This window comes from Sorex fumeus, unplaced genomic scaffold, assembly GCF_029834395.1.
Source record: "Sorex fumeus unplaced genomic scaffold, SorFum_2.1 ptg000316l, whole genome shotgun sequence".
Classification (NCBI taxonomy): domain Eukaryota; kingdom Metazoa; phylum Chordata; class Mammalia; order Eulipotyphla; family Soricidae; genus Sorex; species Sorex fumeus.
Genome location: NW_026606373.1, coordinates 305,273 through 316,035, shown reverse-complemented (window position 1 = coordinate 316,035; position 10,763 = coordinate 305,273). Strand labels below are relative to the sequence as shown.

Below are 10,763 nucleotides of genomic sequence, written 5' to 3'. Positions count from 1 at the left end.
GTCCAGTCTGGGCCCAAGGGCTGGAGAGTGGGTGTCTGGGCCGGAGAGTTGGACAGTGGGGGTCTGGGCATCCAGGCTGGGCGCTAGAGCTGGACAGTAGGGGTCTTGGCCAGAGAGTTGGACAGTGGGGGTCTGGGCATCCAGGGAGGGTGCTAGAGATGGACAGTGGGGGTCTGGTCGTCCAGGCTGCTTTAAGAGTACTGGGTTCAGGGTTGGGGTCTGGGTGTCGACTCTCATCAGCCCAGTGGGAATTGCATCTGGAAGGCTGGTGTCTGCATGACTCTGCTGCATTGTCTGTGATGGAACATTCTGGAATCATCGCAAAGTTCAGCACAGGTCATCTAGTCATGGTGGGTGCCAGGCTGTTCCAAAAGGCTGCTGGTCAAAATGACATCTGCCATCCACAGCGGCCAAGGCCACAGCAGGCCAGGGCCATGAGGGGAGCAGGTCAGGGAGAGGCGAGCCCTGCTGGTCTGGACCAGGACGCAGAGGAACGGCCAGTGGCCAAGGTGGTCTGACTACTTGAGCTGTGCCACCTCGAAGGGAGATGGTGCTGAGCTTGTGGAGCGGGTGCCTCTGTCCCCTCCCACCCCGCAGGCTGATGGTACCAGCTGGACAGGGCCACGGGAACCTTTGGGACATTCTATGAGGAGCAGCACGAGGAGCTCATGAACCTGGACTGTGCTTTCAGAGTTTCAGCCCCCCAAGCCTGCGGCCCTGAAGGGATTCGGGGGTCCAGGCCAACATAGCCCCTCACACTGGCTCCTTCTCACTCTCTGCCCTGCAGCTCCCCACACCATGCTGCCTTGGCTGTGGCTCTTGGTCCCCGCGCTGCTGCTGACCCTGTTTGCCGTGGACTCAGGCCTGTTGGTCCTCACCCGGCAGGATCTCGCGATGCTGCAGAGAACACAGAGAGGCAGGAAGGGCGGAACCATGAGCTTGGCCTCACAGCCCAGGACAGAGTCTGCCAACTGCTGACGCCGCCTGGCTCAGCCAAGGTCCTAGCTCACTCGTGCTGGGTGCTCGGGGACCTGGGGTCTGCTCAGACCACCGGGAGACGTCTGCTCGGCATGTGTCCCTGGGTTCAGTGGCCAGTAAATGTCGTTAAGGGAGGGAAATTGGGGTCACTGATGCTGGGAAATGTGGCCTGGTGGAGGGACAGGTGTTGGAACCCCTTAGGATGGAAACCCAACCATGAGCAGCTTTGTAAGGGTCTATCTCACAGTGGTTCAATTTTTAAAAAATAAAAAGAACATTAAGAAAAAAATAAATAAAATTAAGAAAAAAAAAGTTGGAGCTGGAATGAAAGCACAGCGGGTAGGGAGTTTGCATTGCATGCGGCCGACCCAGGTGTGATCCCCAGCATCCCATAGGGTCCCCCAGGCATCACCAGGTATAATTCCTGACTGCATGAGCCAAGAGTAACCCCTGTGCATAGCTGGGTGTGACTCAAAAAAAGCAAAACAAAAACAAACAAACAATAAATACATTTCATTGAGCGACACAAGATGTTAGGACTCTTTCACCAGACCTGGGGGAGACGGTGAATCTGAGTACCACCGCCCACAGGTGAGGGTGGTGGTGTAGGGGGCACGCGGATTGTGGCTGGCTTCAAGCTCACAGGCGTCTTCCGAGATCTGAGATTCGACCGAGGGAGGCCTGAGAGGAAATCTCAGAAGAGGAGGCTGGAGACGCAGAGGCTCCGTCAAAAATCCTTTATTTAAAGCCAGCTCCCAGACTGCACCCCAAAGCTGGCACCCAACCCGCACCCACGTTCCCACGGCTCCTCAATCAGGCCTAAGGGGGGATGGCCCACTCCTCCCGCAGGAAGTGGGCGCTGCTCTGGCTGCTCACCCCCCCCCCCACAGGCCTGAGTGGGGCTCTGCCCGCGGGGTGCACCCCTGCCCACAGCCCCTGGGTGGGCATGCGCACCTGCTTCTCCGTCTGTGCTGGAGGTCTGCACAGTTCCACAGACCGAGAGGTTCCCAGGCGGCTCCCCAAGGCCACCCTGTTCTGACTCAGCTCTTGGCGAGAAAACGGAATAATAACCACTGCTTGTGCCTCTTGTGCCTGTGGCCCTGATGCCAGCAAACAAGGCCTCTGGGTGGGCACAGAGAAGTCCAGCTCAGAGGGACCTTGGGGTGAGTCAACCCAGCCGAGTCAGCTGTTTCTGAGCTGCGGAAGCCAAAGTGACGAGGATCCACATCAGACCAGGGATGGTAGGAGCGGGGATGGTATGGGTAGGGGTGGCTGGGAAGGGTGTCAGGGGCGGGGATGGGAGAAGCAGGGCCGGTAGCAGCAGGGAAAGTGGGGACAGGGATAGGAGGGACAGAGGTAGTGCAGGGTGGTCCCAGCAGCAAATGTTGGTTCTAGTCCCTGAACCATGTGGCCCTGGGGCTCTGCACTGCTCCCTGCAGTCTGGTGAGGCCCCAGCCATGGGTCTGCAGCCCTGTAAGCAGCCAAGAAAAGGCCTGGTGGTCAGTCAGACTGAGGCTTCCGGCCTGTGGCCCGCAGCAGCGCATCCTTGACCTCCTTGTTCCGCAGGCTGTACACCACGGGGTTCAGCAGCGGCGTGATGACCGTGTAGGTCACCGACACCAGCCGGTCCTGCACAGGTGACACCTGAGACTTGGGCTTGAGGTAGACGATGGAGGCGCAGCCGTAGTGGACGATGACCACGGTGAGGTGGGACGCGCAGGTGGAGAAGGCCTTCTTCCGGCCCTCAGCCGAGGCGATCCTGAGGATGGTGGCGATGATGAAGACGTAGGAGCAGAAGACCAGGCCCATGGGCACCACCAGCACCAGCACGCAGAGGACCAGGGTCAGGATCTCGTTGGCGGTGGTGTCTGCACAGGCCAGCCGCAGCAGCGGGGACACGTCACAGAAGAAGTGGGCGATGACGCGGTCGTGACAGTAGGGCAGCCCGAACACAGAGGTGACATGTGCGATGGCCGTGCAGAGCCCCACACCCAGGCAGCCGGCGGCCAGCCGGTTGCAGGCGGCCCTGCTCATGATGACCGAGTACCGCAGGGGCCGGCAGATGGCCACGTAGCGGTCGTAGCCCATGGCCGTGAGCAGGAAGCAGTTGTTGACGCCGAAGGTGAGGTAGAAGAAGAGCTGGGCGGCGCAGCCGGGCAGCGGGATGGGCAGCTGGGGCCACAGCAGGCCCTGCAGCATGCGGGGGATGACGGCCATGCTGTAGCAGGTCTCGGACACGGACAGCAGGCTCAGGAAGAAGTACATGGGCGTGTGCAGGTGGCGGTCGCGGCGGATGATGCACACGATGACCGCGTTGCCCGAGAGCGTCAGCAGGTAGAGCCCCAGGAAGATGGAGAAGAGCAGCACGCGCGGCCGCGGGCCCAGGCTGGAGAAGCCCTCCAGCAGGAACTCGGCCAGGGCACTGCTGTTGGGGGTGGCCGGCGGGGGAGCGCCCAGGGACAGAGGGCTGGGCAGGGCGGAGAGGAGCGGGGTCACCACCCAACGGCGGTGACCCGGGATCCCAGGGGCATGCACGAGCCCCCCACCCCGGGGGCAGGAAGACAGCGGCTAGGGGGCGGGGCTGGGAATGCCAGGGGACAGTTACCCGGTCATGGATCTGGAGCAGACGAGCCGACTCTACCCCACGCCTCGGTCACTGGCCCAGTTCCCGGATCCAGGAGGCAAGGCTCTGAGAACACACGGGACACTCGGACCCTTTCCCCGACCGCCACCTCCCCAGCACACCTGCCTGTACCCCCAGGCACTGCCCCACCCCGGGGGTCTTTCTGCTGTGTCCCCCAGAACCCCTCAACCTCATGCCAGCCCAGGAAGCAAAGCCGGGAGAAGCTCTGTGAGCACAACCCACTGAGTCACCACCCCAGGGAGACGAGGCGAGCTTTAGGGGGGCTCAGGACCACTCTGGCAAGGGCATGGACCCTCAGACAAGACAGGGGCTGGGGGTTGTTTGTGTTTTGTTGGTTTGATTTTATTGGCATTTTGGTGATGCTCAAGGCTGACGCCTGGCTCTGCACTCAGGAATCACTCCTGGTGGTGCTCAGGGGACCCTATGGGATACTGGGAATCAAACCCGGGTCGGCCACATGCCAGTTGAACACCCTCCCGACTGTACTGTGCTCCAGCCCCAAGGCAGGGGGCTCTTGACCCCTCACAAAGGGTGAGGGCTCTGGACCACTCAGGCAGGTCTGGGGGCTCACTGACCCTCAGACAAGGCAGGGCGGAGGGTTGTTTGTGTTTTGTTGGTTGGTTTGCTTTTATTGGCACTTTCGGTCAGCCCCGGTGATGCTCAGGACTGACTCCTGCCTTTGCACTCAGGAATCTCTCCTGGTGATGCCCAGGGAACCCTATGGGATGCCCGGGATAGAACCCGGTTCGGCCATGTGCCAGGTGAACCCCCGCCCCACTGTACTGTGCTCCAGCCCCAAGGAAGGGGGCTCTGGACCCCTCACAGAGGGTCAGGACTCTGGACCCCTCAGGCAGGGATTAAGACTCAGGGATGCTTGGACAGGGCAGGGGGCTCAGAGCCCCCCGAATTCTGGCTGCTGCTTCCTTTTGCTTCTCCAAGTAGTTATGAGGAAATCGGTTGCGAGGGAACCAGAGGGAGATCATGTTGGGGGCTTCTCCGGGACACTTGCTCCCAGTGCTCCCCCTTATGACCTGCTGCGCCCACTTTGTGTGAAACAAGGGCCTCCCGTACCCTCAGTTTCCCAAGATGCCCCAGCTGAGCTCCCGCTGCCCCTCAGCCAAGGCATCTGTAAACAATTGCGTGATGACAGGTTAGTTCCAGCCGGCGCTGCCAACCTGGAACTGCCCCCTGCCCTTCCTGCCAGCCTCGGTTTTCACAGCCAGAGCTCCACGCCCCACCCCGTTCTGGGGGGGGGAACATTCTCGGGAGGCAGAGTAGGTAAAGAGGGGAGCAGAGAGGGGGCCCCCCCGTCCGGGGAGGAGCTGAAGGGGAGGAAGGAGAGAGCGGAGATGCTGACGGGCTGAAACCTCAGAGGGGCGTCTCGCCTGCTCCCTTCTGCACCTTCAGCTACGGCTGGTCAAGGGTCAGGAAGCAACAGGACAGATCCGAGTGGGGACCACTGGGAGGAAGCGAGTGTCCGCAGACCCGCTGAGTCCTGGATCAGACCCCCAGTCCTTCAGCCTCTGCAGTACAGGCCGGTGGCCGCTCGAGAACAGGGCCATGGCCCCCGCACGGGCTGCCCCCGGCCTCCCACACTGCCTGTCAGGATTGGCCAGTCTTCCTCTAACTCACCAGGAGTCGCTTCTAGAATCTTCCAGAGACAAACTCACGGGTAGCCCCTACGTGTGTGCAGGTAGCCTCCAATGCAGTCCTGGATGACTGCTGCCACCAGCCAGGGCCCTCCAATGGGTCAGGGCCACTTGGTGACGTGCCTGTTTGGCGGAACAGCCTTGAGGTTCTGCCGGCTCCGCTGTCAAACCTTCAGGAGAGAGGAAGGGCTTGGACCGGAGCAGACGCCTCCGCCTGCTTCGTCCCACCTGCCGGGGAAGACGCTCCTCCGGGGGGACAAGCCGGCCCCAAAGAGGCTCCTTAACAAGGTGCCGTGTTTACTCCAGGCTCCTGGGCCCCGGCCCCAGCGGTACCCCCACATCCTGTGGGACCGCAGGAGGGCGCAGACGGTGCCAGGGGACCTCGTTACCCACCCGCACGCCTCCCTGTTCCCTGCGGATGCTCAGCAGCAGAGTGGGGGAACCGAGGGTGCAGGGTTGGCCTCAGAGTTTGTCCAGGCGGCCGCGCTCCCCTTGGCTCTCAGGTCACACCAGAGTGCAGGACCCCAGACCTGACTCTCCCTCAAGGTAGACCATCGGCCAGCCCTGGGCTCTGTATCTAGCTGGGGCTTCCTCGGCACCGTGGACTGAGCCACAGAGCAATACCCATCCACACTGGTCACCGTGTCAGTGGTCCACTGGCCATTTCTGACGGGACACAAGCTTCTGTCGAGGCCTCGGGCATCACTGTCCCCAACATCCCAGGATTCACAAACACGAGCATTCGTGGCCTGCACCCTCTGCAGGGTACCACGCTCTGCACAGACACGTGGATTAATTCACTCCCCCAAGGACGAGCATGACCAGACCCACTTGTAGGCCTAATTCTTGGCCCTGCGGTGCCAGAGATTAGGCAGAGCGAGCACTGATACACCAAACAGTCTCACGCTCTTCTATAAATCTCACAGTTGTGATGAGCCACCACCAAGCAGAACCGTGGTTTCCCTGCCAATCTCAGTCCGGTGCTGGCCACAACCCCAAAGTCCACAGCCCAGAACCCACATATCCAGAGCCCACATTCCAGATTCCACGAGGCCATAATTCTGAAGGACATGCCTGATTCTTTTTTTTTAAATTTTTTTTTTAGCTCACACCTGATGATGCACATGGATTACTCCTGGCAGTGCTTGGGGAACCATATGGGATGCTGGGAATCGAACCCAGCTTAGTTGCGTGCAAACTAAACACCCTACCAGCCGTGCTATCACTCCAGCCCCACCAGATTTTTTTTGATACTGAACAAAGCATTCAGAAGGCTTGAGCAATTTTCAAGTTTTTATCTCCAGTGAGAAGAGAGCTTTCACCCCACATGCAAACTCTGACCTGCAAATTCTAGAGCAACGCAGAGTCCATTCTAGACACATCACAGCAGGCAGAGGGAGACAGAGCCCCCAGCACCCGCAGCTGTCAACTGTGCCTCAGCCTCAGTCCTGAGTCACTTGGGCAAGCAGGGCCCAAGGGTTGGACAGCGGAGGTCTGGGTGTCCAGTCTGGGCCTGAGAGTTGGACAGTGGGGGTCTGGGTGTCCAAGCTGGTTTCAGAGTACTGGGTTCAGTAGTGGGGTCTGGGAGTCCACTCTCTTCAGCCCCGTGGGAATTGTAGCTGGAGGTCTGGTGTCTGCACGGCTCTGCCGCAGTGTCTGTGCTGGAACATTCTGGAATCATCGCAAAATTCATCTGGTCTCAGTGGGCTCTAGGCTGATCCAAGAAGGCTGCTGGTCAAAATGACATCTGCCATTCACAGCGATCATGGCCACAGCAGCAACGGCCATGGCGGGGGGTGGGGGGGAGCAGGTCAGTGAGAGGATAGCCCTATTGGTCTGAACCAGGACGCAGAGGGATGGTCAGTGGCAGAGGTGGTCTGGTTCCTTGAGCTGTGCCACCCCAAGGGGAGATGCCACTGAGCTTGGGGAGCGGGTGCTTCGGTCCCCTCCCACCCTGCTAGCTTCTGGCACCAGCTGGACAGGGCCACGGGGACCTTTGGGATATTCTGAGGAGCAGCATAAGGAACCCGCGAGCCTGGACTGTGCTCTCAGAGTTCACAGTCCCCTGAACCCGGGCCTGGAGGGTCAGGGGTCCAGCCACACAGCCTCTCACACTGGTTCCTTTTCACCCTCCGCCCGGCAGCTCCCCATGCCACCCTACCCTGGCTGCAGCTGCTAGTCCCCACGCTGCTGCTGCTGACCTGTTGGCCGTGGACTCAGCCCCGTTCGTCCTCACCCGACAGGATCTCGCGATGCTGCAGAGAACAGGGAGAGGCAGGAAGGGCAGAACCACGAGCTCGGCCCCACAGCCCAGGACAGTGCCCACCAATCGCTGATGTCCCGTGGCTCATCCAAGGTCCCTGCTGACTCATGCTTGGTGCTATGGGACCTGGGGTCTGCTCAGATCACTGGGAAGTGTCTGCTTGGCATGTGATCCCTGGGCTCACTTAATCACTTAACTTCCCGTTAATCGTCGATTTGCTCGAGCAGACGCCAGTAATGTCTCCATTTGTCCCTCTCGCGTGCTAGTGTAGCCCAATGGCGTCTGTTCGCTCTAGGAACATGAAGAGTCTCAAACAGTTCGTTCATGATCTTGATGAAGAAGTCTGACCATCTGGTAGGTGGGCGGCCACGCGGTCTTTTGACATCCCATGGAATCCAGTCGGTAACAGCTCTAGTCCAGCGGTTGTCTCTAAATCTCATTACGTGACCAGCCCATCTGACTTTTGATGCCGTGGCATACGAGACAGTGTCCCTGATTCTTGATTGTCAACGGAGGTCGGAACTCCGGATTCTTTCTCTCATTTGAGTGAAACGTGATATTCCAAGCATAGCTCTTTCAATTCTTCTTTGCGAGACCTGAATAGTGTTCTCATCCTGTTTGCGTAGGGCCCAGGTCTCTGAGGCATATGTTAATGCAGGAAGAACAGTGGAATCAAAGAGATGTGCCCGGAGCCGTAGGTTCTCCGTCCTCTTAGCTATTTCTTTGACCCTCTTGAAGGCGTTCCAAGCCGCTCTCTTCCTCCTGTGCAGCTCGGGTGCCAGGTCATTTGTCATGTTGACTTCTCGACCTAGGTACACATAGCTGTTGCATTCAGAGATGGTCGTTCCGTTGAGAGCGAATGGGGCGTCAGGAACGAGGCTGTTTCTCATAAACATTGTCTTCATAAGATTCAGCTGTAGTCCTACCTTTCCACACTCATGGTCAAAGTCGGCCAGCATTTGTGCCGCTTGGCTGATGTTTGGTGTTATTAAAACAATCACTTAATCACTTAATCCCCGTTATTCATCGATTTATTCGAGCGGGTGCCAGTAACATCTCCATTCATCCCGGTTGCGTGCCAGTGTAGCCCAATGGTATCTGTTCGTTCTAGGAACATGCAGAGCCTCAAACCGATCATTTAGTGTCTTGATGAAGAAGTCTGACCATCTAATAGGTGGGCGTCCACGTGATCTTTTGATGTCCCGTGGAATCCAATCAGTAATGGCTCTAGTCCAGCGGTTGTCTGTAAACCTCATTACATGTCCAGCCCATCTGATTTTTGATGTCTTGGCAAATGAGACAACGTCCCTGATTCTTGAGCGTTGACGAAGATCAGAACTCCGGATTCTATCTCTCATTTGAGTGAATCGTGACATTCCAAGCATAGTTCTTTTGATTCCTCTTTGAGAGACCCGAATATCGTTCTCATCCCGTTTTCGTAGGGTCCAGGTCTCTGAGGCATATGTCAATGCAGGAAGAACAGTGGAATTAAAGAGATGTGCTCGTAGCTGGAGGTTCTTTGTCCTTTTAGTTATTTCTTCAATGCTCTTGAAGGCATTCCAAGCCGCTCTCTTCCTCCTGCGCAACTCAGGTACCAGGTCATTCATCATGTTGATTTCTCGACCTAGGTATATATAACTGTTGCATTCGGAGATGGTGGTTCCGTTGAGAGCGAATGGAGCATCAGGAACAAGGCTGTTTCTCATAAACATTGTCTTCGTAAGATTCAGCTGTAGTCCGACCTTTCCACATTCACGGTCAAAGTCGTTCAGCATTTGTGCTGCTTGGCTGATGTTTGGTGTTATTAGAATGATGTCATCAGCAAAGCAGAGGTGGTGTAGTTGCCGACCATCTATCTTCACTCCCATGCTTTCCCATTCCAGTCGTCGCATGATGTTCTCGAGGGTGGCACTGAAGAGTTTTGGTGAAATGGTATCATCCTGCCGAACCCCTCTCTTGATATGGATGATTACTTCTTTGTAGAATGATGAGATTTTGGTAGTGAATCCGCAATAGAGCTCACGAAGGATCCTGATGTATTGAGTTTGTATGCCCTGATTGGCTAGGGCTTCTATGACCGCTTCTGTCTCAACAGAATCAAAGGCCTTCTTTAAATCAATGAACGTTAGACAGAGCGGCATCTTGAACTCCCGAGAAACCTCAATGAGCTTAGTAATCGTGTGGATATGGTCAATGGTGCTGAATCCTTTGCGGAACCCGGCTTGCTCGCATGGTTGTCCTTCATCTAGTGTTCTGCCAATCCTATTTAGGATGACTCGAGTGAACAACTTGTAGATGACAGACAATAGGCAGATTGGGTGATAGTTGCCAATGTCATGGATGTCTCCCTTCTTGAACAGTAGTACGGTCCTGCTGGTTTTCTATTGGGACGAAGCCTTGCATTCAGACAGGTGGCGTGTGAAGAGCTGAGCCAGAGTATTGATGAGTACTGACGGCAGGTTCTTCAGGTGTTCAGGTCTGACCTTGTCTGGGCCGGGTGCTGTTTGTTTCTTTACTGACGAAATGGCGTGTCGGATTTCGGAAGGGAGAATGTTGGGAACGACATATCCATCCTGTGAAATTTGGTATGTCAGCAAGTGGACATGGCTATCGAAGAGATTTGAGTAGAAGTCATGGATAATCTTCTCCATTGCCATTCTGGAGGATGTGATAGATCCATCAGGACATCGGAGGGCAGTCATCTTGGTCTTGTAGTTGGTGAAGGACAGGCGGGCATTACGAATACTTTTCCTGGCTTCTGCCGCATCTACCAGCACTTCTGCTCTTCTCTCTTTGAGGTCTTCCTTCATCACATCTCTGCACTGCTTTGCGAGCTCGGACGTTAGCTTGCGGTTGCCTGAGGCATGTGCCAAACCACGTTGACGAATAAGCTCAAGAGTTTTCGAAGACAGGCGTTTTTTTGTGGCTATCTCTCTCTTGGCGTTCCTCGCACAATCATGGAGGTGCTGAACCAGTCGATTGTATTCCTCGTCAATGTTGTCAACAATGGCATCTTCCCATGTTGCCGCAATAGTGCTAAAGAGCTCCCAGTTGGTGGTCATTCTGGGAGTTCTCTTTTTAAACTTTGCAGCCCTTTCTCCCCGTTCTGTGAAGTAGAATTTTGCACGAAGGAGACGGTGGTCTGATCCTGTTCGGAATTTTGGGACAACAGCGACATCGGTCAGGCAAAACCGTCAATTGATGTGGTCTATTTCGTTGTGGAATCGTC

General features: G+C 56.7%; 1 protein-coding gene across 1 annotated transcript; it reads right to left on the bottom strand.

Annotated features, from left to right (window-relative positions):
* Positions 1-2,478: 2,478 nt before the first annotated feature.
* On the bottom strand, positions 2,479-3,591 carry LOC130018898 (olfactory receptor 10J4-like). Its single transcript, XM_056109578.1, has 2 exons — positions 3,584-3,591; positions 2,479-3,445 (listed from the first exon to the last, which is right to left on the bottom strand). The coding sequence occupies exons 1-2, from the start codon at positions 3,589-3,591 to the stop codon at positions 2,479-2,481; spliced, it is 975 nt and encodes a 324-aa protein (XP_055965553.1).
* Between the last annotated feature and the right edge of the window lie 7,172 nt (positions 3,592-10,763).